Here is a 27,906-nt window from a genome sequence, read left to right as displayed (position 1 = left end):
CGTTCCTTATTAGCTATGGGCAACTAAATTGACGTGTTTATCAACTGGAGCAATTAATTAATTGGCAGAACTAAGATTAAATGTGGGTGAAAATGCTATAAAAGTTACCAAAAGCACACAGTCACTTTTTTGCGTGGAGCCTAGGAACAGTACATGGCTTTAACTCGCTCTGAGGTTTAAGGAGAGAAAAGTACCAAGAGCAACTAGGAAAACCCACGCTGGCGCTGGGCGTGTCTGCCAGCCGCGGTTGCCACGGTAACCAGGAGAGCGTCCCGGGAGCCTAGGCACGCACGCTCTGGCCTCCCGTCTCGACCCGCCCTCCGCGAAAGCAATAGGTGGAGCGCGGGCCAATCGGAAGAGGCCGCAGGGGCGGGGCCGCAGAGTCCGGGGAGGGCGGTCCCGAGGCCTCCCTCCCTGACTTCCGGGTCGCGGTGTTTGCAGGGAGCGCTTGTCCAACAGCGTCGTTTCCGTTGCCGGCTGTTTGCAGTTGGGGAAACCGAGGCAGCTCCAGCTTCCCCTAGTTCTTCCGCTGCTGTGAGGTGGCTGCTGTTTCTTTTCTCTCACCCCGGCGCCGCTGCCGTGCGGCTGCGCCGAGGGCAGCGCGAGCCCTGCGCCTTCCTGCGGGAGTTGCGCGGGCGCCTGGGCCGCGCGGCTTTGTGCGCGCCGTCCCCTCCCACTCGCAGCAGCGCGCGAGCCGGACGCTGCGGTGCTGCGCTGGGGGCTCGGCGCAGCGACGCCCGGAGGTCTGGGAGCTGCGGCGGGCGCCGCGAGTCCAGCGCTGCCTCGGCTTCTTTTGTCCTGAGGAGCGCGGACCGGATGAATTCAATTTAAAGATCCAGAGCAATCCCGTCTGTGCTGTGCGCCGTCTCCGCACTGCTCTGCCAGGATTTCGAATCTGACAACCCCTCGGGCCCTATTTCAGAGAGGCAGGGTCTGTGGGAACGTTTAGGGCGGGAAGGAGATGAGCATCTTCTTTTTTAAGTATCTGCCCCTCGCTTGCATCTCCTCTTCTTTGAGGAGCTGAAGAGTTTCCTTTGAACACCCAGTTTTATCAAGTGTGTAGTGTTTTTGTTTTCAGGGTGTCGGGGGGTTAACCTCTTATTAGTATTTCTGCACTTCATCTATTGAATGGAAAATGATGAATTAGCTGGAGTGTGATCTACTCTGCTTTCAACTTTTGTATTTGAGTTTGTAAGCCATTTGTAGTGTCTTTATTTGCCTGACATCAACTGACTGTGCGACAGTTGTAACAAATTATCCACAAGGGTTTAGAAGAGCTTATTCCTTATAGAAACAATTCTGATGTTAGATATATTACACTGGTTGTTTAGTTGGGGTCCTCTTGTTCTTAAACTGCTTAGTCCCAGTTCTCAGAGAGGGATAAAATAGGAAAGTATGAAATATTTGGGGGAAAAAAATGGAGACCTTCTATTAGCTTCTTTTAAGCCATTAAGTGACTGATTTAAGTTCTTTTGATTTTTACAATTTTTAAAGTGATAAATTGACCTTCTGGCTAGCCATCATTTAATTAATCTGGGCTGTGGATTACGCCTGTTGTGGTTTTCATATTAAACACCATCACCAAATGGACACAATGAGTTAATAGATTTTAATATAATCTCAGATTTGGCGAGTTGGGTAAACAATTTTTTTTTGTAGTTTTAAAATTCAACTTTAAGGTCATTAAGTTTGTCTTATGTATTTTCTTCTCCAGGAAAAAATGTTTGTTACTTTGTGGGAGTTCTTCTATGGGCACTTTTTTCGATTTTGGATGAAATGGCTCTTACGACAGATGACTGGAAAGTGTGAATTGCAGCGAATTTTTGATACCTATGTGGGTGCCCAAAGGACACACAGAATAGGTAATGTTATTCAAAAAGATAAAAACTAATAAAACTAATTCAATATATTTTAGTTCGCATGGTGATGATGTATTTCTTGTTTGTTCTGATCAAGTTAATTAAACTAAGTTTCATAAACTTTGTAATTTCTGAATAGTTTCAGCTTTCAATTTTTTTACTTTATGGAAAAATGTTTATATGTATATTTACATTTGTGTATTCCATATCAGTGCAGACAATGATCCTCTCTGGCTTCATAAATTTACCACTTGTTCCTTAGATACTAGTTACAACCTATTTCCTGAGAATTTTTTTATATTCTATTTGAAACTGTACACAAATAATGTGAAGAGTGCTTCAGTCTACATCCACTTTTATACTTAGCCTCAGTTACCAATCTTAATTTCTTACTGTTACTTATGAAAGGACAGTAATTAGTCATTCAGTAGTCCCTAGAAAAGGTTATTAGACTCAAAATCTACACTGACCAGTACCATAGCCAGTAGCCACTTTTGGTAATGGAGCACCCGAGTTGTGACTAGTGTGAATTAAAATGTGCTATAACTGTAAAGTACACACTGGATTTTAAAGACTTTATTTGAAAAAGATTTCAAAGGCTTTATATGAAAAAAAGAATGGAAAATGTCTTATTAATAATTGCTTATGTTGATTATTGAAGTGATATAATATTTTGGACCTATTAAAGTATATCAAAGTTTTGTTTCTTTTACAGTAATGTAGCTATGGAAATTTTAAAATACATATTGGCTTGCATTATATTCCTGTTGAACAGTGCTACTCTCTTTGTAAAATATCTTAGTTTTTCAATAGCTAATTAAACATATTGCTGTAAAGTAGAACAGAAGAGTGAAAAATGTGGTTAGAAGTTACTTTTTTAGCCAGGGGAAGGAAGATCTGGGAACTGCTGCAGATCATGGGCTCTGTATTAAATGGAAAGTCGTGAACTAACCAGGCCCCCTTTTGTGTTGATCAAGTGTGCTTCAAATGTGAAATCAGCCCTGTAAAGTGGAGAGAGTGGGGTGTTGGCAGTCTGAATGGGCATCCAAGACAGCATTGGAAGAATGACAGAAGCCGCCTCAGGGCAGCTAGATGATTGAAGTTTTAATTACTTTCCTAGTTCTCTTACAACTTACTGGTTGACTTAAATTATTGTCTGCTCTTTTGAATTGCCCTTTTGACTGCTCAGAAGAACAAAGTACCTCTTGATAAGAAGTCTCTACAGGAAGCATTTGTTGGTGTTTTCTAGTGTGAGAGAAGAATATATGTTAAAAAGCTTTACTTTGTGGTAAAAGCATTTTTCTTGAATTTTTCAAATTGCTGAGAAGACTGTTAGTAACTGTGCCACACAAATATTTTAATAGATCAGTAAAAATGTTCTTTCGTTCTTGACACAGAAACCAGGAATGAAGAAGCTATTTTGCTCTTGGGTGAGTAGATGGTTAGCCAGATAACCTAAAGTCTTGGTCCCTTTGTTCAGGTACAATTCAGTTGCTAGCACCTCAGGTCTTAATGCTTAATTCTTCAAGGCTGACAAAAGAGAAACATATAGTAGAGAGCACACTGTGGTCTTCACATGAGTTTCTGGAACCTGAGCTATTTGTGGTCACTTTGGGGTCTAAACATGAACCAAGACCCTGGAAAAATTATGTCAGCATTGCCTGTTTGGCTTGGTATGTTGTATTTGGTTGAGGTTTTTTTTAATGAAAGCTGCTTCTTTAACTGTAAGAATAAATTTTAAAATGTTTGCTGTGTTATATTCATGTATAAATTATATCTTCTCAAACTGAAAGTAATTCGTGTTTTGCTATTTTTACTGTTTATGGAGCTATTTATAGAAAACATTGAAGTGATAAATTCCTTTTTTTTAATTTCAGAAAATTCCTTGACATACTCCAAGAATAAGGTAAGATCATTTTAAGACAATGATTCTAAAAAACAAGAAAATACCATTTATTTAAAAGAATGCCTCAATTTAAGAATTCATTATTTTTAGTGTCCATGTCTTTGCGATAAAGAACATTGAGAAATTTTTTCCAGAATATAAAATAAGTCTATTTTCAAAACATTTTCTTTTTGAATGTGTGTGTGTGTGTGTGTGTGTGTGTGTTATGAACAAAGATGATATTTGAATAGTTCTGAGTTGTTTCCCCCTTCTACCCCCATTTAGTTTGCCTTAAGAGTTTATAGTGTTTGGGAAAACAGGGTCTTAGGGTAGAACCTTCTTTGAGACTGTGTCCTCAAAAGGAGGACATGTGAGAAAAGGGCGAGCAACTTTGCATCAAGAAATCTTGTGTCATGCACCTGTGTACCTGTGTACCTTTTGATCCACAATAAGCCCTGATATATAGCAGCTTATGCTATATATTAGTCAGCATTTGCTGAACAAGAAACTTATAAAATCTCAGGAGCATAAAGCAGTATGTCATCTCTTGTGTCTGGGTTAGCTGGAATAGCTCTTCTTCGAGTTCTTCAAGTTCAGCTCTATTTCATGTGTTTTACTCTGGGACCAGGTAGGAGATGCAATTGGGTATCAACAGAATGCTCTTACAGTAGATCACCGGTGGTCAGCCACACAGATGTATGTTAAACCTCATGTGTCATTTCCATTAGCATCCATTGTTTAAAATAAGTGGCCAAGCCCAAGTGAAGGAGAGGAGAATTACACTATGCCCACCATAAGATTGTGGTAGGCGGGTAGGTGTATAATTGACTTTCAGGGCAGTGAAAACTTGGGACCAATATTTCAGTCTTTTCACATGCTGCTACTTCCCTTAAGTAAATTTTGTTATGGCCACAGATTGAGTTTGAGTCATGTAGACTCTCTGCTCAACATTATGCCCCCTCAACTCTCCCTGGAGTCTTTCTTTAGCTGTTTTGCCTTTTTATTTTTTCCTTTTTCCATTCTCTCCTGCACAAAAGAACAAAACAAAACAGTGTTGCTTTTTTGGGTTGTTGAAAGCCCATTAATAGATCACAATCCATACTAAACAACAATGAAAGGAATAGAGTAGAAAATATATGAGATAGATTTGTGCTAGAAGCAGAATGGATGTTGTTGAGTGTGAAAGCGATCTGTTATGTTCTGGAGAGTGACCTATAAAGTAGGGGCTTTACTAGTTCAGTTGTAGTCTGTTAGTTTTTTTTTTTTTTTTTATTTGATTTGTCTGTGTAAGGGGAGAGGAGGCCAGAGTCCTCTTTTGTCAGAATCATAAATTGTGATTAGTGTTTTTTTTCTTTCTAATGAGACTGTGGAATCCAGAAAGCTAGCAAGTTACTGGTTCAAAAGGTCTTTTTATACCTTACCCACCATGTAGTTCCTTTAATTGAAACTTATGATGTAGCTACCTAAAGGATATTTTAAATTGTAATAGATGCACTTGACAAGTGGTTTATGTCAAATCTATTAAAAGAGTAGCTCTCTAACTTGAGAATGTGTCAGAATCTTCTGGAGACTTGTTAAAGTACAGATGGTTACGTTTCACCTCCAGAATTTCTTATTCACTTTTGATTCCAGTCAACATGTTTCCAGGTGCTGCTGCTGCTGCTGGTCAGGGCCCTGCTTTGAGGGATTTCATATTTATGCTCTGGGAGGGATCATTTTGCCTCATAACTGCTCTTTGTTTCTCTAGGAAACAGTATGTTCATTTTCCAAATGACCTTAAGCAAGTTGTGTTTCAAAATGTCAAAAATTTGGAACTATTTGGATGCTAAACCCTCTAGAATAAATTGTCCTGTGAAATGTGCTTTCTTTCAGTTTTGAAATTGCACAGTATACAACTGTAACTAAACTCTTTAGCTGCACCCACAGTCCTCAGTCATCACTCCCAGTTCTGCAGGAGTGTGTGCATTCAAATACCTTGATACCCTCTGCCCCAGAGTGTCCCTCAGAATGCCACCTTGCCCCTCAGAATCAAAATTACCCGGCCGCAGGAACTTTATGTCTCATCTTTCTTCCTGCAGTTAAAAGCTTAACGTAATTCCTCATCCTCAGGTGTTTGCTCAGTCTTGACCCTCTTCATGAGCCCTCTGACCACTCTCTGCTCAAAATTATGCCCCCTCAACTCTCCCTGGAGTCTTTGTTTAGTTGTTTCACCTTTTTTTATTTTTGCCTTTTTCCATTCTGTCCTGCACAAAAGAACAAAACAAAACAGTGTTGCTTTTTTTTTTTCTGATATATCAGTAGTTCTGAAACAGAGTCTAGAATGTAATAAAGGCTTGGAATATAAAAGGGCAAAGAGTAGAAGGTAAATGAAAGTTTCCTTTTTCTCCAAATAGAGTCTGTAGCATTTCTTTCATTGCTCCTTCACTAGCCAGGTCCTAGAATTGAGATGGCATTGTATCCGACAGTGTAACTGTTATCACTATAATAGATTTTAACAATTTGTCTCAGAATTTATTAATGGGATTGATGCATGGTAAAATCATGAAAGCTTAAGGGGAATAGTACATAGGGTATTACTTTAAGAACTCTGCTACACTGGTCAAATCTTAAATTCAGAATGAGTGACTACCATATGTTCAGTATTCCACTGGGGGCTTTGATATACACAAAAGAAGTAAAGTTTGGTGTGAATTTCATTATACGTAGGAGAGAAATAGAGACTGATATCAAATATTATTATATACAGGAGTTCAGACAAGGAAAAGGTAAACTGGGACTAGAGCATTTGGGGACTCTTAAGGTACTGGTGGTATTTACTAGCTTTAAAAACTCATTTGGAAGTAAAAATTAAATTTGTATTCTTACGACTTCATCATTAAAAAATATAAATTGATAATAGTGCACAGGCATACTGTTAAAAGATTGATCAACAAATGAGTACTTAAAAACTGAACAAAATCACAGGTGCTTTGTTCTATTGAAGTTTTAAATCTAAGGCAAACTTGTTAATATTAATACATAGAGAAAGCCTATCAATTTACACATGTACTGTGTATCTCTTTTATTTGTATATGTCATTTACTTTAAAGAGAAAGTCTAATTCTGATTAAGAGATATTTCTGTTGACCAAATCTACTTATTTATTATGTAAAAAAAAGGCTAGGTTTAAATTCTGGTTTTAACTGCGTACCAGTTGTCCTACCTTTACAGGTTACTTATTTTTGTGTTGTAAAAGTATTAACATCCACATGTTTTTTTTTAGGATTAGAGATTTTAATATGAAAGCAATCTTAGGGAATACCTACCTAATATTGATAATACTAATGATAATGGAATTAAACCAATATATATTACAAGAATTTTAGTAGTTTGATGTTCATGAAAATCTCGTAGGTCCTTAAACGTTTGTCATTACCATAATGTCTGAGAATAAAAGTGATTTTACTTATTAAGGCTGGTTCTTGAAGTGGTGATCTCAAAATATGTTTTTGTTGGGTTGTGAACTGTCCCTCATTGGACTCATCATCTTGTTTTTAGACTAGGGCCTTCTTATCAATGACATAATAAGGACTACTAAAAAAATGAAATCCCTAAGTATATGGAAAATAAACTTTTAAGTAATCTATAGGTCAAAGAAGAATTCATAGGAAAATATAAAAAGAAAATTGAACTAAATAATAAACTCCCATCAAAATTCCAATGATATTCTTCATAGAAATAGAAAAAGCTGTCATGAAATTCATTTGGAAAAATAAGAAGCCCCAAATAGCTAAAGCCATCCTTAGTGAGAAAAACAAAGCAGGAGGCATCACAATATCAGACCTTAAGCTATACTGCAGAACTATAGTAACAAAAATAGTATGGTGTTGGCACCAAAATAGACAAGACCACCAATGGAACAGAATAAAAAAACACAGACAAACCAACTTAAATGTCACTTCATACTAAAGCGCCAAAAATACACGCTGGAGAAAAGATAGCCTCTTCAACAACTGGTGCTGTGAAAACTGGAAATCCACATGTAACAATGAAAGTTAGCCCCTATCTCTCACCTGTACAAAAGTCAGCTCTAAGTGGATCACAGACCTAGAAATTAGACCAGAAACCCTGCGCGTCCTAGAAAAAAATGTAGGCCCAATTTGACTTTAGCATGTTGGCTCAGGAACTGAATTCCTTGACAAGGCTCCAAAAGCTCAAGAAATAAAATAAAAAATCAGTAAGTAGGATGGCATCAAACTAAAAAGCTTCTTCATAGCAAAGGAAATAAGAGCATGAAGAGGGAACCTGTAGAATGGGAGAAAATCAGCTTCCTGTACCTCAGACCATTAATTTCCAGGATATACAAAGAACTCAAAAACACTTAACACAAAACAGATAATCCAATTAATAAATGGGCAGAGGAACTGATCAGACCCTTCTCAAAAGAAATAAGAATGATGAGCAAATACATGAAAAAATGTTCAACATATTTAGCAGTTAGAGAAACGCAAATTAAAACTACACTGAGATTTTATTTCACTCTAGTCAAAATGGCAACTATCAAGACTACATTACAATATACATTGTTACTACAAGTAACAATGAATATTTGCAAGGACATGAGGAAAAGGGAACACTCATACATTGTTGGTTGGACTGCAAATTGGTGCAACCCCTTTGGAAAGCAATATGGAGATTCCTCAAAAACTAAGAATGGAACCACCATTTGACTCAGTTATCCCACTCCTTAGTATATATCCACAGGATTTAAAATCAGCATACTACAGTGATGCAGTCACATTGATGTTTATAACAGCGCAATTCACAATAGCTAAACCATGGAGACAACTTAGATGCCCATCAACAGGTGAATGGATAAAGAAATTATGGTATGTGTACACAATGGAATATTACTAAGCCATAAAGAAGACTTTAGGTCATTTGCCAGTATATGGATGGATCTGGAGACTATCATGCTAAGTGAAATAAGCCAATCCCAGAAATTCAGTCATATGTATTACTCTTTTTATGCATTATGTGGGAGAGAGGAAGAAGAGAAGCTCAGTAGATTAGACAAAGGGGAACAAAGAAAGGGAGAGAGGATAGGAGTAGGAAAGACAGAATAAATCTAACAGTTCTCCTATGTACATATATGAATTAGACCTAAGTGAATCCCACTATTGTGCCTACCCACAAGAATGGGGTTGTAACTAGTATAAGATCTATTCCATGCTTGTATAATTTTATCAAAATAGATTCTACTGTCATGTATAACTAAGAAAAAACAATAAAAAATTTAAAATACTACCATGATATATCGTCTCATACTTGATAGAATGACTGTTTAAAAAAAAAAAAAGAAAGAAAGAAAGAAAGAAAGAAAGCCAAAGGATAAGAAATGTTGGCAAGGATGTGGGGGAAAAAAATCAAAATTTGTGTAGTTCATCAAATCAGTTTTTAAAGGCATATCTGTATTTATATTTTGAGAAACTGTTAAAAAATAAAATGAAGCCCAAAGTAAATACAAGAAGGGATATTATTAAAATAAGATTTTTTAAAAATCAGTGAAACTAGCAAACAAAAGATTTATCAACAGCTCACAAGTTGGTTCTTTAAGAAGGTTAATAATATTAATAACCTCTAGTAACACTGACCAGATAAGAGAAAACGCAGATTACCAATGTTAAGATTACAGAAGGGGCATGGCTCCCACCTCTAGTTATTAAAAGTCAAGGGGTACCGTGAATTGCTTTATGCCAGTGAATGCCATAGCTTGGAAGAAATGACCAAAGTCCTTGAAAACAAGTTTGTCAAACCAATACAAAAAGAAGTGAAAACCAAAGTAACCATATACCCAGGAATGAGATGAAATATATGAGTTAGAATTTTTGCACAAATCTCCAATCTTGGCTTCACTAGTGAATTCTTATCAGCATTTAAGGAAGAAGAACCAATGCCACTATTATATGAAATCCAAGGATATAGAGTAGAAACAAACACTTTATGAGACTTGTATAACCCAGACACTGACAAAGATAAATGAAATTCCAGGGCAGTGTCCTTCATACATATACAGCAAAACATTAGTAATTTGATTCCAGTAATGCATAAAAAGAAGAATACATTATGACTGAATTTTCAAAAATCAATGAATATAATTTACCATAGCAACAAAATAAATCAAAAAATATAATTTCAGCAAATACTAGAAATACTAGAAAAACTGTTTTAATACCCATTCATTATTATAAACTCTCACTTAACTAGGAATAGAAAGATTTCCTCAACTGTTAAAGGTGACCTATGAAAAACCTGCAGCTAACATGATGAAAAACCTGTGCTCTGTACATTTAATTGAAAAGCAGGACAAGCATGTATACTGTCTTTATTTTTGTTCAGCGTTGTGCTGAAGATTCTGGGTAGTGCAATAAGCAAGAAAAAGAAATTTAAGACATAATAATCAGAAAGAAGTGGAATTGTTATTAACAGAAGACAGAGTTTGTAATTAGAAAATCCTAAGGAATCTGCAGAAACTACAAGCATATTAATAAATAAATTCAACTGTCTCATAGAACACAGTGTACTTCTATATGTTAGTAACAAACTTGGACAATAAATTTAAAAAAATTTCTGCATTAGCATCCAGAAATAAAATATTTGGGATCAATTTAAGCCTTCTACACTCAAACTCTTGGAGAATAGGGTTGGTTTTTTGGTTTTTGGTTTTTTGTTTTTTGTAATTGTAGGTGGACAGAATGTCTATTTATTTTTGTGTGATGGTAAGGATCGAACCCAATGCCTCACACATGCTAGGCAAACACTCTGCCACTGAACTACAGCCCCAGCCCAGAGAACAGTTTTGAAAAAAAGTAAAATGGAAAGATAAGCTATGTTTATCAATTGGAAGACAGTACTGTTAAGACGTGAATTCCCAAATTGACCTATGGATTCAATTCAGTTCCAATCAAAATCCTAGCAAGTTTGCAGAAATGGTAGGAACCTACAGTAGACCAAATCATTTTCTGATAGAAGTTACAGTAATCACATGACCTGACTTCAGGACTTTTCTGGGCAAATAGATGAATATAGCAGATAAAAGACCAAGACAGTGCCCACAAAGAGGTCATAGAACTTTTAATAAGAACTTTTAATAAAGAAGTTTAATAAGGAAAAAAAAAGTCTTTTCAATAAATGGTGACAGAATAACTGGATGGCCATGTAGGGGGAAGAAAACTTTCAATTCCTGTTGCTGGTTTTCTTTGATTAGAAACCCAGACAAAATATGCATATGATAATCCTTGGGGAAAATTTGAAACAAATTGGTTTGCTTTTGCATTTTCATATCTGTTTCATAAAGTCAGTTAAATGCCTTAAAATATACTTCTTTTTTGGCTTTCAGGAACTTTTCTCATTCATCTTTCTTTCATATAAATAGATTTTACAGAAAGCAACACAAGTTATTCAGAGTGAAGTGGACAAATGTGTAGAAGATATAATGAAGGAAAAGAACATTAACCCTGAGAAGGATACCAGGTGTGCTGTGTCCACATTATTCTCTTTTATTACCCATTTACCTTCTGTGAGGTGTTGAGATCACACACATTGCAAACTTAGAGCTGAAGGTTTTGTGGAGATAATCGGATTTGACACTGGCTTCACTAGATGAACAGTGAAGGTCCAGAGAGGTAAGAGATAGACACAGGACGAAGACCTGTACCTCTTGGTTCCCAGTCTGTCTACCTCTTAAGGTAGCTTAGCATTACTTTCCTAAGGTTGAATAACTTTCTGTCCTTCAAAATTCAGTTCCGTGCCCTCCTCCAGCAATGTCCTCCGGTGGCTCCTCCTCCGGTGTTGGGGGCATTGCTGTGTCCTACTTGAACCATCTGCACTGCAATTCCTGCTGTGTTCTTCCATTAGAGGTGACTGAGTGCTGGCTTGACACATTGCAGAGTTTTGCTTACTGTACTCAGGGATTTAGATGTTATCCTCTGGTTTTGAAGCAAACAAGCTGCATATTACATATGTATTTAAGGAAGGAAGAGGGTAGATTAGGGTGTGTGAGAGAATGGTAGGGAATAAAGGCAAAACAGGAAAGCAAATCATTAGGCAAAAAAAAAAAAAGATCAAGGATCAAGTCATAAATAAAGCAGGGGAATTAGTGACATGAGGATTGCTTTGAGGGACAGAAGGGCTTGAGACCTTTTTATTATGTGTTTTAATTTCTTTCTCCCTCCCCACCCTTTTTTAAAAAAATACCTTTATTTTATTCATTTATTTTTATGTGGTGCTGAAGATTGAAGCCAGTGCCTTGCATGTGCTAGGCGAGCACTTTACTGCCATAGCCCTAGCCCCTCTCCACCTTTTTATTATTGGCACATTTTAGTTGTGCATACTAATGGGATTTGTTCTTATATTTTTATACATGCACACAATATAATTTGGCCAGTATCATTTGGGGACCTTTTGATGTATGAATTGTAGATGGAGAAAAGTGGATCAGAAGTGTTCTAACTTCGGGAGCTAATGTTAAGTTATGCCATTATAGATTAGAGACTTAGCATGTTTCAGGGAAGATAAGCTGTTATTTTTGGGAAAACTGAGATAACCTGTCATGGAACTCTTTGTTACATATGTACTTGGAAAATTTAGGTATGTTGATATCTGCTTGTAAAGATTTGGGAATGTGTGGGGTTGCCCAGATGAGTCCTGAGAAGAAGAGGACAAATGCTTGTAATTGCAAAGTTTGCCATTCCTACTGCATCTTGCCCCCTTTCCTAGGCCCTGATTTATCATGTCCTGTGTAATACTTTGCACAGTGTTCAGTGTTGAAGGATGCTGTTGGTGTTTCTTCTATTAAACTGAAGGCCAGATGCTTCCTGATTAATTTAGGCACCAAAACCTGGGTAATGCAGTGTTTTATTGTGCTAAAAAGGTGTGAGTTTAAAATCATAATAATGTTACCATTTTCAGTTTTAAAATCTGCATGAGGACGTGCTTACTACAGATAACTGGTTATAAACAGCTATATTTGGATGTAGAAAGTGTGAGGAAAAAGCCATATGATTCTGATAATCTGCAGCATGAGAAGCTACTCCTGAAGGTAAATTTTTGTTTGTTATATTTGGAATTGTTTAACACTGGAAAACTTCATCAGTATGAGCTGGGTCCATATGTGAGCAGATTCTAGAGACTCATTTAGCCATACAGTTTTTCTGCCCCTTGAAAAACTTTACTGTTAGATTTCTTATTATGGAAAGTTTTTAGTCAACAATTTTTATAATTTTTTGATAAGCATCATTAAAAGATTTTCAAATGAATTTTATTCTAATGCCTTTAATATCAAAATAAATTACAAATTCATAAAGGGAAATCTTTTCAACCAAAAATATAGATCTCCAAGCCTCAGATTTTTCTCTCTACTTTTTATATAAATTATTCATGTAAGGTTAGCATTTTTTAGCTGTTCTGAAATTATGAATATGGATGACTCATTACAGATTATTATGTCAAACCTTTTGGAATTTATGGAATGTTGAATATTAATTGCCGAATAATGCCACAATAGATTGAAACATTAAGAAAGTAAGAAGAAAATTATTTATTTTTTCTTATTTCTGAATGTAAATACATAAGACCAATGAGGTGCCAAAATTAAAGAATGTCAGATCTACAGTAAGCTCCACAGATGTCTCCTGTGCCCTGTTGTTGTAGGGATGAGAATTCTAAGGCCCAGAGGAGATGAAGTGATTCCCTGTAGGTACTAGGTGGTCGGGCCTGGAAGAGACCTGAGTCTCCTGCACGTCGACTGTACCTGTTCTAATTATATTTTAAACTGGTTAAAATGAAAGAAAAGCACAGTGGAAATTTTTATAACTAAAAGTACTGTGGAAATAAACATTGGCAGTATCTAAATAAGAGACTTGAGTTTAAAAACAACAAAATCCTTTTTTCCCCAGGAAAAGTATAAAATATATACTTCATCTAAGTGGGAAAAGATAAATAAAACTTGATTTTGTAAAATGAAACTAACAAAGGGCCATTGTATAGATTGAGTTTTGTATTTGAATTGTTTGAAATAGTTCATGGCATTCACTGAGGATTAACTGCTTTCTGTCCTTGTCATCATTTTTTCTTTAATTTCAGACCCTTTCTACATAATACCTTCCCTTAAGGTTAAGATATACAAGTCGTAGGATTCTAGTCCAGGGACTTTTTACCTTGGTGATTTCTTAAGAAATTTGGTTCTAGAGGCAGAGAACCAGATGGTGGTGGTTACTTACGATGGCACATATTCAGCTGTCTTACTGGGTGTAGAGCTGTGGGATCTGTGTTGCTCTGCCTAGTCCAAGGACCACCTTCATTAGACTTAACCAGTATTTAATATTTATCCCTCCCACCTTATGAAATCAGAATCTCCAGGGGTGGAGTCCAGAAATGTGATCTTTTTTACATATTAAATCTCTGAGTACTAGTTAGTGGTTTTAGACTGCAGCTCTGACCACAACATGGCATAACCAATTCCTGGGGAATTGCTAATATGAGCAAACCACATGATTTGGCAATAAAAGTAGGGACAAGATAAAACCCAATCTAATGATCGAATTTAGCTTCAGAGCCAGAATCCTGGCCCTATAGTTTCTAAAGGAATGTCCCAAGTCTTCACATTTTATTTTAGGTAGCATTAGGAATCCTTTACTCAACAATGCCTGAATAGTAATGGAATGGGGAAAAATAAAAAGTTTTCACAAATGTTTTTTATCAACTTCTGTTAGTCTGTTTGATGACTGTATTGATATTTGAAAATAACTAAATTACATTGCATTGATTAGTTGATTGGTATCTAATATTTGATAGCTGTTTTCAAAATTCTCAGTTTTAATGGTTATATTTACTTTAAATTAAGTCATATTTTTTCCTTTCAAAACTGAAGATATTTATAAGATAATTATGCTAAAGGTTGGAATATTGTCAGAATCATTTCTTCATAATCGCCTCCCTTAGACCTATTTCCTTTTTTTTTTTTTTTGAATTAAGGATTAATCACCCACTGTTATGATAAAGCCTAGTTAAGTATTTAGGGTCAGTGGCCTAATTGTGTGTTCTTAAGCAAGCAGTTTACCAATTCCGATATATATGCACTAATTAACAGATAAATGCATCTCATCTTGATGTTTGAGTTTGCTGTGTATTATTTTTTTTTTTTTGCTGTGTATTATTTGCTACCTTTTCACAATCCATACCAATCTTTTTTTAACTGGAATAAATTTCTTCTTTTTAAAGATGATTGAAAAGTTTTCTGAATATAGTCTTTGTTGAACTTGTGATTTGTCTGTAAAGATTGTTTAATTGAAAGTATTCAGTGACTAGTTATATAAGGTATGCGAAGGAAAATGTTCTGGTAAATTAAGAACATCACTATTATTTGTAATATGGAAGCATGTTTGTGCAGCTTTGGAATCTTCTAATGCCCACAAAGAAGTTGACAGCCAGAATCTCCAAGCAGTGGGCTGACATTGGTTTCCAGGGTGATGATCCTAAGACAGACTTCAGAGGCATGGGTATACTCGGATTAATCAATCTTGTGTAAGTGAAATTGAACTTTCTTTTTTTCTCTAAATGAAATTACTTATAATCTCCAGTCTAGTTCATTTCTAATAAGAATTGATCTAGGTGTTTCATACTGTCTCTGAATTTTAATAGCTGTGGTACTAATGTGCTGGCATCAGTCTGAAGGCACTGGAAATACACTGTGTGTGTGAGAGAGATTTCTTTACTTACCAGTGCTTTCCTCTTTCTGACCCCCTTTTCAATGCCTCTTGGAGGATTAGGTACTTTCTTTTCTCACTCTTTTTATCCTCTTGTCTCTCTGAACTCTGATTCCATTAAGAGACGTATAACCAGATAAGGAGATAGTCTCTTCATGTGTGTTCTTCTCCACCTATGATAGCTGATCCAAATCCCCGACTTTTCAGAGTCTACATGGACTCACTCTTATTTAATACTTATAATTTGGTTCATGTGTGAAATTCCAAAATATTCAACTTAGATCTCAATTGAGAGCCAAAACTATACTAGAAAAATTAGAAGATTAATTTCCTCCTATAAGGATATGCAGATGACTTACCAACTATAAAATGTCTAGAATGGGAAGTTAAACATTAAGGTCTGAATAATTCTTACTGTGTAAAGAATTACTAAACCTGAAATTGAGATATATTAGATTAATATTGAGAAAAACAATTTAGTCAGTATTGATACTGGGAAAATAGCAGACTTAGCTGGGCTCAGTGGCACATGCTTGTAATCCTAACACTCATGAGGCAAAAGTAGGATAATTGCATGTTTGAGGCCAACATTGGCAATTTATATCCTAAGCAACTCACCCTGTATCAAAATTAAAAATATAAAAGGGCCAGGGATATAACTCAGTGGTAAATTGCCTCTGGATTCAATCCCTGGTATTAAAAAAAAAAAAAAAAAACTTATGGTAGGATGTCAATTCCTGCAATTTTTTCAATTACCAATAATAAAACATGATAATGTAAAAAAAATGGTTAGCGTTCATCAGAAAAGATTTTAGTTTAGCTTAAAGTATAAATAATTTAATAGGATTTGACTCTAGACTGTGGGTAGGGATTCTGTTAAACTTTTAAATGATTCCTATTTCCACACTATTTAGAACTACTGTCAAATTTTTAAAAAATGACCAGGACTCGCATATATTTGTAATTATTTGATTGCCAACAATATACTAGAAATGAATGAAAATATAAAATCAGCTCTGACTCCTCCATAATTTTGCTGTTTTCCTGCATATGGAGCTATGATATTGCAATATCCAAATATACAGCTAAGGAACAAGCAAGATACTAAAATGTCCTTATGTAATATATTATCTTTTAAATTTCTTGGCCTTTGGCATGTGATCTCTTAAAATATCATTTTGCTGTGAAAGATGGATAGTGGTTTGATAAATAACAAGACTTTAGATCATTGAATGACAAGTCAGCTGTAGAAAAAGAAAGGAGGCCACACAATGCATTCAAGGGAGACAGAAGAAATCTAAATTAATTAGAAGGTAGAAACAGCAAAGAAGAAGAATCTGCAAGTAAAGACTAAAAATGTGTTTAGGGAAGAAGGAAAAGGAGGTAAGTAGAAGGGGGGAAATGAAATAAGGAATTCAAAATGCAGATCATTTGTAAATAATAGTTTACCTTATTGTATAGATGTTTATTTTTTACCATTAGATATTAGATACTTTTTTTTTTTGTACAGCAGATTGGACCCAGGGGTGCTCAACCTCCGAGCCACATCCCCAGCCCTTTTTATTTTTAATTTTGAGACAGGATCTCACTAAGTTGCTTAGGACCTCAAAAAGTTGCTGAGGCTGGCTTTGAACTTGCAATCCTCCTGCTCAGCCTCCCAAGTCACTGAGATCACAGATAAGTACCACTGTGCCTGGCTTCACCGTTAGCTACTTTAAGATCATGGATAGCTAAATAAATCCAGAAAGGAGATTAAGTTACTCTATTACAGACTGAGTATTTTAAAAGTAGTATCACTTCTACAGTGCTGATGAATGCTTAAATATATGAGGAGTATTGTGCACAATGTGAAGTATGAACAGACCACAAAGGGCATTTTGGAGCTAACTTGGGGATAAAGTAGAACCTTAGAGCACTTAGGGGAACTGTGTACCAGGGAGGACTTTTTACTGTTTGGGGTTTCTGGATCCCATGAAAGACTTGAAAGCCTTGGGTGCTCTTTCCCCTAAAAAAGTATCCACAGAAAAATTCGTTCAAAATTTATGGTAGTTCATGGACCCTCCTCTTCATTTATAAATGATCCTTCCTTAAGGACCTCTAAATCAACCATGCCTGGATTAATGAGTTGAAAATTCAAGCCAGGGAAACAAAATGGAAGTGTATGTATAGTATTATTCCAAGAAGAAAAATAGAGGGGGAAGATTAAATTAGAAATTTCTATGCTTTTTATGAAAATTTCAGTGATTGTATCCTCTAAATTTTAAATGAACCGTGGAAGTCAGGTTTTACGTATAAATTGGTCTTCATATCAACACCTAATCTGTGTGTGTGTGTGTGTGTGTGTGTGTGTGTGTGTGTGTGTGTGTATACACACCACTGCACTATGAAGTGAGACAAAGGTTGTCTTAATATAGGCCAAAAGGACGGATGAACCTACAGATATATGTGTTCTGTATTTCTCATGTACCTACTGACAGTTCTGTTTACAGCCAGTATTGTAGTTTATACCATTGATCAAGAAGGATGTTAGGTACAAAAGGAAAATTATTTACTTTTTCTTTTCTGATGGCATTGAAAATGCCACTAAACAATATAGACTTGTATGATTCTGCAATCTGTACAATTAGAAAAATGAGAAATTATATCCAAATGATACAGATGTATCAATTGCCAAGGTCATTGTAATGTCATGTGTAGATAATAATAAAATAAATTACAGACTTAAGTTGTAGTAGAAACAGTAAGCTTAGGTGAAAAGAAAAGAGTGTCTTAACAGATACAGATTAACTTTTTTATAGAAATAGAATGAGCAAATTAAAGAAAAATAACTCTACAGGTTTTTTTTTCTTCTTTTGTCTTTTTTAAGTAGGTAGGAAGTCTCTTTTTAGATGATCTATTAAAACCTTTGCAATTTTGCCAAAGGTCCACGTCCTAGAATAGATAGGACCGATTGGGATTGAATGTTCATTCGGAAACATCTGAATCACTGAAGGTGATATGAACTGGATATCAGGATGACAGGTCAACACTAGGACCATCATATTGACAATAACAGTGGCTTCTGGATATATTGAATTTGAATGACATATACTTCCTTCGTTATTTTTCTTATTTGTTTTTTTTAGGTATTTCAGTGAAAATTACACCAGTGAAGCTCATCAGATTCTTTCCCGCTCAAATCATCCAAAATTAGGGTAAGCTGGATGACACTGAGAAACTAGTCTCTTGCTAAGGTGATTACATGATTAAGTGAATTTGAAGGTATTTCTTAAAATGAGATTATTTTAAGAAGAAAGTTAAGTAGAGTAGAAAACAGGAGAAGAAGGCAGGTAGGGAAAGGGGAAGTTCTACAGACTGAATTGGAGCAAATTATATTTCATGCTTGTATAATCATGTCAAAATGAACCCCAATATTGTGTATAGCTAAAATGAACTAATAAAAAAGGCAATTGTTTTATTCAGAACTTTATAAAAGGTGGGCATGGTGATGTACACCTGTAATCCCAGCAGCTTAGAAGGCTAGGCAGAAGAATTGCAAGTTCAAAACTAGCCTCAGCAACTTAGAAGGGCCCTAAGCAACTTAGCAAGTCCCTGTTTCAAAATTAAAAAAAAATAATAAAAATAAAAAAGAGTTTGGGCTATGGCTAAGTGGTTGAGTGCCCTGAGATCAATCCCTGGTATCAAAAAAAAAAAAAAAAAAAAAAAAACTTGTTACATTATTCTTAAATAAAAAATATAACCATAAACCAATTTTGTGTATGTTTCAATATATTTTTATCACAAGATATAATTTAATCTATACAATGGAGAATAGGGGTCTTTAGAAAATGTTTTCAAATCCAGGCATGGTGTCACATGCCTGATCCCAGCCACTTGGGAGTCTGAGAAAGGAGGATCTCAATTCAAGGCTAGTCTGGGCAACTTAGTGAGATCATATCTCAAAATAAAGAGGATATAACTCAGTGGCAGAGTACTTTCCTAGCATGTGTGAAGCCCTGAGATCAATCCCCTGAGATCAAAAAAAATTTTTTTTTCTCAAAATGGAGTTGAAAATAGGAATAGCTTCAAAATAGGAAAATGAGAAATAGCTTTGAAAATTATTAAGTGAAATGCAAATTGAGGTCATGTAATTAATTAGTTTTATTATATTCTGATGAAACTAATCTTTGGAAAAAATAATGTTAGATCATAAAAATAAGTAAATATTCTTATAATGAAGAAGAAAATATCAAATTATTAAGTGTAGTTTAGAAACCAGTGAGATTTGTTGAATGTATTTCTCTTTGTTTTAGATGTCATGAAACAGAACTTTATTTTTATTTCTTATATTATACTCAGAAAATGAATAGACGTTAGAAAAAATTTTTAGACCCTTCACTTTTATTTTTCTTATTTATAGAGATTGTTATAAAATCAGTAGTGTATTAGAAATGAAGCAATTCTAATTTTACTGATTGCTTACATAATTTAAAATTTATTTTATGAGCTATTTGGCTAGCTGGTATAACTGGTCATGTTTCTGACATAGGTATTCTTATGCAATAGTTGGAATCAATCTCACAGAGATGGCTTATAGCTTGCTGAAGAATGAAGCTTTGAAGTCTCATCTCTACAACTGTGTTCCTGGTGTACCAACAATGGAACATTTTCACCAGTTTTATTGTGAGTATTAGAATAAGAAAGTTAGCTCTAAGAGAATTTTTAAACCATTAGTGTGTATTTTAATCTGATACCTCTATCAAGTATAAAGTTTATATTGTTATTTTTGATCTTTGAAGCCAGGAAAGTAATGGGATGGTCCATAAGAGTATTTGGTACTTCGTTTCTATATTTGTTTATTTAAAAAAAATTGTGATATTTTTCAAGTGTGCAAATTTAGAATTTGTGTAGTTTTTCTGTAGCTTTTCATTTTCCAGTTAACCACAAAATGAATTTTCCCTCTCAAATACTCCCTAAGGAGTCAATGATAGATCATTTGCAGATTTTTTTTTTTATATACTCTTACAGGAAAATAAATTTAAAGGAACTTTTCACCCCTTTATTTCAAGGTCAGGTTGCCTGGTGTTAATTTGGTGTTAATACTAGAGCAGTTCCTTTATTACTGTAACTTTTACTTTGATAATATTTCAACATTGATAGTTTAATTGAGCAAATCCCTCTTCTAAATCTACTGCTGAGAAGCAAAGAATTCATAACTAGCTTAGCTTTGCACTCTACTTTCCTTGGTATTTTTGTGGCTTTGGAGTATCATTTGCGTGTTGGGAGAATATGGGAAGCTACTTAAATACTAAGTGGCCCAGTTGGCTTCTTCGGTTCTGTGTGGAAAGTATCATTCATGGCTCCTTCTCAATCTCTGCTGCCTACTTACCGGCTTCAGTTTTGTCTACCTCCTGAGTTTCTCCTGCATTTGTCTACTCTTCCTATCTCCTTTAAAATACATGACATCGTACTTGTACCAGTGGACAGTTTGGGTGTTAATTAAGGCTTTTCTTCCCAGGAGTGACCTATTCTAACTAAAGGAATAGTTTTAAATCTTGTCTTCTGAAGACACATCATTTTGTTATTGGGAAAAATGGGCCCAGTTGGCACAAATCAGTTCCAGCATCATGAATCCTCTCCAGAAGAAAAAACTATAGAAAGATTAACTTTCTTTTTTTTTTCTTTTTTTATTTATATATGACAGCAGAATGCATTACAATTCATACTACACATATAGAGCACAATTTTTCATATCTCTGGTTGTATACAAAGTATATTCTCACCAATTCATGTCTTCACACATGTACTGTGGATAATGATGTCCATCTCATTCCATCATCATTTCTAACACCATGCTCCCTCCCTTCCCTTTCAACCCCTCTGCCCTATCTAGAGTTCATTTATACCTCCCTTGTTCCCCCTCCCTACCCCATTATGAATCAGCCACTTTATATCAGAGAGAACATTCGGCATTTGGTTTTTTGGGATTGGCTAACTTCACTTAGCATTATCTTCTCCAACTCCATCCATTTTCCTGCAAATGCCATGATTTTATTCTCTTTTATTGATGAGTAATATTCCATTGTGTATATATGCCACATTTTTTAATCCATTCATCTCCTGAAGGGCGTCTAGGTTGGCTCCACAGTTTAGCTATTGTGAATTGTGCTGCTGTGAACATTGATGTGGCTCAGTCCCTGTAGTATGCTCTTTTTAAGTCCTTTGGGTTTAGGCCAAGGAGAGGGATAGCTGGGTCAAATGGTGGTTCCACTCCCAGTTTTCCAAGGAATCTCCATACTGCTTTCCATATTGGCTGCACCAATTTGCAGTCCCACCAGAATGTATGAGTGTAACTTTTCCCCCACATCCTCACCAAGAGAAATTAATTCTTTCATATATTTTATTTCCTGGTGCCCACATTTATCTCCTTCTCTCTCTTTATTCTCTTGGCCATTTTTTGTTTCCGTTTTTATTCTTTGTATGAAAGGCTGGGAATAACAAGTGGTACCTTAGCTTCTTATCTCCATTGTCACCTTCTGACCTGTGAGCAGGTATCCACTCTTACCCTGGCAAGCTGCTGACCGCAGGTCTAGCAAAAGGGCTCAGGCCCTCCATCTTTCTGATGCTGCTGTCCAGTTGTCCCCATTGCAGGATTTGAGTGCTGTTGTTTGAGCAGGACTTCTGGATTGGTGGTTCCAAAAAAATGGCATATCCCTTTTCTATAATTAAAAAGTTATAACTCAGTAACAAGTTTATTGGGGGATAACTTATATACATAAAGTTCTCCCTTTTTAAGTGTATATTTCAATGAGTTTTAGTGAGCTTCACAAGTTAGCCAGTCATCATCAGAATACAGTTTTAGAACATTTTTTGTCACCTTAGTAAGATCCCTCATGTTGTTTTACCATTAATCCCCCTTCTGTGTTTTCCTTATTTTTCACCCCTAAGTACAACCATGCGGGAATTTTTAGGTTTATACTTTCTTATGAGTAACTTCTCCACCCTCTGAGTGTCTAAAGAACAATATATATGCTTCATGAAAATAGCTCTTTTCCATTACTTTCTATAGGGCTTAAGAGGCTTGACCAAGATGTCCTGCCCACTTCCTGGAATCTTGATATCATTTTGTCCTCCGTTTCCTGATGTTTTCATAAATCAGACTACTATTGCAGTCTCAGCTTTCAGGGCAGGCTTTCTCAGACACTCAGTTACATTATAGACCAGCAACTTCTCTGTAAAGCAAAAATTTCTAGTACTTCACCAGTTTGTTCCAGGCCTGTGTAATCATTTGAATGGATCACATTGCTGACAGTAATGCAAAAGCAACTTACCATCAGGAGGGGGAAATAGCCACAACCTAATAACCAGAAATATTTTTTAAAAAGTATATCATAAGCTTTGATGAATAGCTGATTTTTCCTGCTATCTAGAACTTTATCTCTAGATTTTTATATTGCACATCTCTACCAATGTATTAGGAGTGGAGATGAGCATAGATTCAATTCATGTATTACAGGTAATTTCTACCCTTATACTATTGCTTAATGTATGTACAGAATAAGTTTTGAATGAAATAAAGATAGGAAATAGCATTGAAAAACAATTACAAGTTTACCATTCTCAGTCCCTCTTTTGATACCAGAAGCAGAGGATATTTTTCTGGAAGTTTCATTCTTTGATTTTTCTCATATATTCTGGTTGACAAAAATCTGTTTTATCTTACATCAAGAAATTATCCTGAAATCTTTTTAAAGTGCTGTATCTCTCAAATTTGAGAGATTTTGTAATTTTTGAGACAAACAGTAAATGGGCACTAAATATTCTATTGAATTGTTGTATATTTTGAACATAGATACTATTTCTTACAAAGTTTCACAGGTTTCTTTTAGTTTTACAGCTATTTTTGATGATTGTATTCGACTGTGGAATTTAAGGGTGATTATATGCTTCCTAGATATAAGATGTTTTTAATGTGGTTTTACTGTTGAGGGCTTTATGTTTTGTTTTTCTTTAACTGCAGGTTATCTTGTCTATGAATTTGACAAGTTTTGGTTTCAAGAAGAACCAGAAAGCATCATGTATTTCAACCTGTACAGAGAGAAGTTTCATGAAAAGATTAAAGGACTCTTAATGGATTGCAATGTAGCACTTACTTTAAAAATGTAAATCACCCATAGTATCTTCTATTTCTACCACGTTTTGCACACACAACAGAATTTATATGTTGTAATAGAAAGTATCTGATCAATTACACTCTTATATATAATTTCCTACGAAAATACTTCAGAAATTCTATTTAAGAAAGCTAGTGGACAATCAGTGTATGTTTACAATTGTTTATACACTGTTCTCCAAAGGTACCTTATGCTTCCAAAGATCCCCTCTGTAGAGCCATGTCAGCTACAGTTTGGAACTTGGGACTTAGCCCGTTGTGGAAAAGTATAAATCAGGTATTTATATTAAATTGGTTGATGAAAATGTGTACAAGTCAGTTTTCATTCTTACGTGTCATAGCTATCAAATTGGTATCCTTTTCAAAACACTTTAAGTGTTTTGGCCTAGAATAACTGTTTTTAATTTGTTTTGTCTTCTTTTTATTTCTAGGCTAATTAACAGCAAGAGTATTTCCTTAGGACTTTCTTTGCATCTCAATTACTTGTCCTGATGTCACTGTATTAGTGGTAACAAGAGCAGAGATGTCAGACAGGATCAAGAATCATGACCTCCTTTTTTGTTTTCTTTGGTTACTGAACATAGCAGATAATGAGAGAATGACGGTGTGACTAGCTTTGTTGTTTTTAAATACTGCTTTAAAAAATCACAGTGTTAAGGCTTACTGACATTTTCTCATTTTCAGTATTTGCTTTGCTTTTATCCATTGTAGAAAAGAACCTTATTTACTTAGTGGTTTGGTGTGAGGGCTTCTACCTGTGTGTGCTTATGAAAAGCAATGCATTTGCTAAAAGTCTTTTTTCCTTTTTTTTTTTTAATCCCCCTTCTTTCTATACTGAGGATCAAGCCCAGTACCTCACGTATGCTAGACAAGTATTTTACCACTGAGCTACTCCAGCCCAGGAAAATTTTAATTTTATTCAGCAGTTTCTACTAAAATAAAGCAGTCTTGGAAATTTAAGAAGAAAATTTAAAACTTTTTAATAATCTTTTTAAGTATCATTGGTTTTTTGACTGAACCATTAACTCTTGCTTCTCTTACTTTGAACTCTTGCTTTGACTCTGTGGTGTTTCGAGATAGCAAGTATGGACCTTCTGTTAACTGTCTGTGGGACACTAAAATAGCTTGAACTGTGCATTTTGTATAGCTTTATTCTCCTAAAAAATCTCAGGAGGGCAGCAGGTGCTGTTAAGGATTACATGTGATGAGATCCTAATGGGAATTTCTTCTTGATGTGATTTACATGTTTGTACTCAGCAAAACTAAAGGAGCTTAAAGATAGGAAAGTTCATGTGATAACTAAGTCCTCCTTAAACCCTGTGGAATTCAACTTGTTAAAGACATAATTTAAAGCATGAAGATATTTTGCACATCTTTCAAACACAGACACACATACACACACACGTATATATACTGTTTAAGTACTGACTTGTATGTGATATAGCAAGACTTGGTATTTTTCAAGTGTTTGCTCATGTCTGTTGACAGACCTCTCTTCAAACTTGTCAAGAGTGGTAAGAAATATCCAATTGGAAAGGAACACATGCGTGTTTTATACCACATACATTCAAGTACATGCATTAAAATGATTTTTTAAATAAAACTTTTAAAAACTTGGTCCATTTTGTCATAATAGTGACAATTTAACTCTTCAGTATTATAGGAAGTTCATAATTGATTTCTTATAGGGGACTTCTCACCTTTTGGGAATATCTTCAGCTGTTTTTCAAAAGTGTTTTCATGCTCTTTCTTTCAGCTGGAGTCTTCTGATGTGTAGCAGAATTTCAAACAAAGATCAGGTGTTAACCATGAAGTTCACTCTGTTACTGTATTAACTATTCTATGGAAAGTAATTCAGTTAGTCTTTAATTTTTGTGCTGAAAATATTTGTTTATGTTTTAATCTTGCAACAACTGAGATCTTGATCTGATTTAAACCTTTGTCAGGATGCTTATTAAAAGAATGCTTAAAGTATGGATGGGAATACTGTTAAGTAAGTTTTTCCCCTTTTAAAGGGGGAAAAATGAATGGGGTTAAGAAAATGTCATTATAAAGTTCTTTCATAACATGTTCTTCAGATTCATCTCTGTACATTACAGATGTTGTCCTGTTTTTGCTTAAAATAACCATAACTATTTCAGACACTGTGTTGTCAGTTGATCTAATGACCACCAGCAGATTCTCAGATTTGATAGTTTGGAAGGCAAGCTCTTCCCAGGTGTAGTGTAGCATGAGCCTTCTGACCTTCACGTCATAGTGACATATAAGAAAAGGACAATATAATGTTCTTCCTCCCTCCTTCCTCTTACTTTGAAATGTATGTTAGAATGTTATGTATTGTAAAAATCCATATTTAGAATTTCACTTTTTCTACGATTAGTAAAATGCCAAAGTAGTGAATAGGATATTATGGCATTGAAGTAGCAGGAAAAATATGTTAGTTTTAGCATCAAAAAGTAAAATCAACATGGAAATGAATTTTTGTATATGCCAGGTTGAGGAGATTACATCAGTGACAGGAGTAGTGTAAAAAAATACAATTTAATCATTTGCAGTTTAAATACATTCTGAAAGACAATCTAAAACAGGAGAAATCAGGAGGTTATCAGTGAACCTACACCAACCTCTGGCAATATAGCTAGAGATTAAAATCAGTATCTTAAACTGGCCATTACAGTTAAACCATTTATAGTTTAGAAAACACATTTTTTTTCCTTACAAATGTCCGTTTTTTTTTCTAAAAGCATCTTTAATTTTTTGTGTTTACACTTGTATGTATATACATTCTTATTATTCTAGCATTCATACAATTGTGCACGCACTATTTCTCCCCTTTGAGAACATTCAGTTAAATAGAATTTGATCAAAGAGCTGCTCAAAGGATATATAGCATATGAGCATGCAAAAGGATGCTTATTCTGGGATAGAAAAGGTCATGCAGCTTTGTGGCTTGCAGGGCCATAATATTTATTATCTTCCTTAAAATGGTGACTGGGGACCAGCAGCTGATTTTCTCAGGATGTGTTCACCCTGCCTCTCTGAACAAGTCTGGGGAGCCTAAACTTCCACTTTCATACTTAAGTACCTGTTCGCACAAGCAATTTGTAGATGAAGATTAATGGAATTGTTAGTACTCTGAGAGAAACCATGACTTGATTTGTGTTTTTTCTGTCTTCACCTTTTGATGAGAAGCATTAAAAGTGTAGTGCAGGTAAGATCCAGCGACTACAGTACTATTAGAGAGCAATTCTGTGTTTTTGTTGAAGTATTTAAAAAAATATTTAAGCAGTAGTGTTCCCTGCAGGAAGAATTTCCAGTTGGAAACTTAAATTAATTTTTTGTCTACTTGGATAAAGCGGTTGACTTCTTAAACAAAAGCAATAGTGTGAAATGTGGTGTCATTTTGTTTGTGATGTTAAGTGATCAAATAAAAACCTGTTGAAATTATTGTAAGCCTTTCCATTGATGCACTTGCTGTCTTCTTGTCCTACCTTTATTTCAATTATTTATATTCATAAAACAATTTTGTCTTGTTTAATCATCTATCCTGGTGCCATAGGTGAATCTGAATATACAGAAATTTTTATTTTTGTGACTTTTTAACTCACACACCAATTACTACTTAAGATGTTATTTAATGAGAAAAGGAGAATATGATGCTGTATATTTGCTTCATTCTAAAGCAAGCCACTACTTCCACCCCACCCTTTACAAAAGGGAGGGACAATTCATACTGTACTGTACTATTTTTTCCTTAACTTTATGCTGTGTATCTTTGAGCTACTTTCATATTAATACATAGCGTCCTTATTCTGTTATTTACAGCTGGGTAGCATTCGTGTGTGTGTGTGTGTGTGTGTAATTTTGAAATAAACAAAAATATTGTATTGAGAACTGTCTGAATAAGGGTGAAGCAGAACTTAATATTACTAATTATAACAAAAAATGCATATGTTAGAAAACAGACTGAAAGCTAAAGACAGCATCTTAAGAAGTTTGGTTGAGAAGAACAGAACAAATGTAAAGAAATTAGAGAAGAAACTATTAAAGGTAGAGCTTAATTGCAGAGAATAGAAAACAAATGTGTCATGAGTTCAAAAATGAAATGTTGCTTGAAAAAGATGGATATGAATATACTTCAGTGAGACAAGAAAAAAGAGCAAATATGTGAAGAATGAATAAGATTACATCATGACAGCCTACAAATATTGGAAAATTATTAAGAAAAACTTTTCAAATTTTGAAAGTTAGATTAAATAAATTTCT

General features: G+C 35.1%; 1 protein-coding gene across 3 annotated transcripts; it reads left to right on the top strand.

Moving 5' to 3' along the window:
- Positions 1 to 393: 393 nt before the first annotated feature.
- Elmod2 (ELMO domain containing 2) lies at positions 394 to 27,088 on the top strand. 3 transcript variants are annotated; one of them, XM_078022091.1, is made up of 9 exons: positions 394 to 539; positions 1,715 to 1,862; positions 3,737 to 3,765; positions 11,159 to 11,256; positions 12,694 to 12,823; positions 15,173 to 15,306; positions 18,614 to 18,682; positions 20,017 to 20,150; positions 23,488 to 27,088. In XM_078022091.1, exons 2-9 carry the CDS (start codon positions 1,721 to 1,723, stop codon positions 23,631 to 23,633), a joined length of 882 nt encoding a protein of 293 aa, XP_077878217.1. In that variant the 5' UTR covers positions 394 to 539; positions 1,715 to 1,720; the 3' UTR covers positions 23,634 to 27,088. The 3 variants fall into 3 exon arrangements, with proteins under 3 accessions (XP_077878217.1, XP_077878219.1, XP_077878218.1); XM_078022093.1 differs by lacking the exon at positions 394 to 539 and adding an exon at positions 613 to 931; XM_078022092.1 differs by lacking the exon at positions 394 to 539 and adding an exon at positions 929 to 1,055.
- Positions 27,089 to 27,906: the final 818 nt, after the last annotated feature.

This window comes from Ictidomys tridecemlineatus, chromosome 9, assembly GCF_052094955.1.
Source record: "Ictidomys tridecemlineatus isolate mIctTri1 chromosome 9, mIctTri1.hap1, whole genome shotgun sequence".
Taxonomy (NCBI): Eukaryota; Metazoa; Chordata; class Mammalia; order Rodentia; family Sciuridae; genus Ictidomys; species Ictidomys tridecemlineatus.
The sequence above is the reverse complement of the archived record's forward strand: the minus strand, read 5'-3'. Positions and strand labels throughout refer to the sequence as shown.

Bases quoted from the DNA above. Each gene is read 5' to 3' on its own strand.
- Elmod2 (XM_078022091.1), top strand. From the start codon at position 1,721: ATGTTTGTTACTTTGTGGGAGTTCTTCTATGGGCACTTTTTTCGATTT. The intron at 15,307-18,613 runs GTAAGTGAAATT...TGTTTTTTTTAG, and splicing joins CTCGGATTAATCAATCTTGT to GTATTTCAGTGAAAATTACA. The intron at 18,683-20,016 runs GTAAGCTGGATG...TTTCTGACATAG, and splicing joins TCAAATCATCCAAAATTAGG to GTATTCTTATGCAATAGTTG.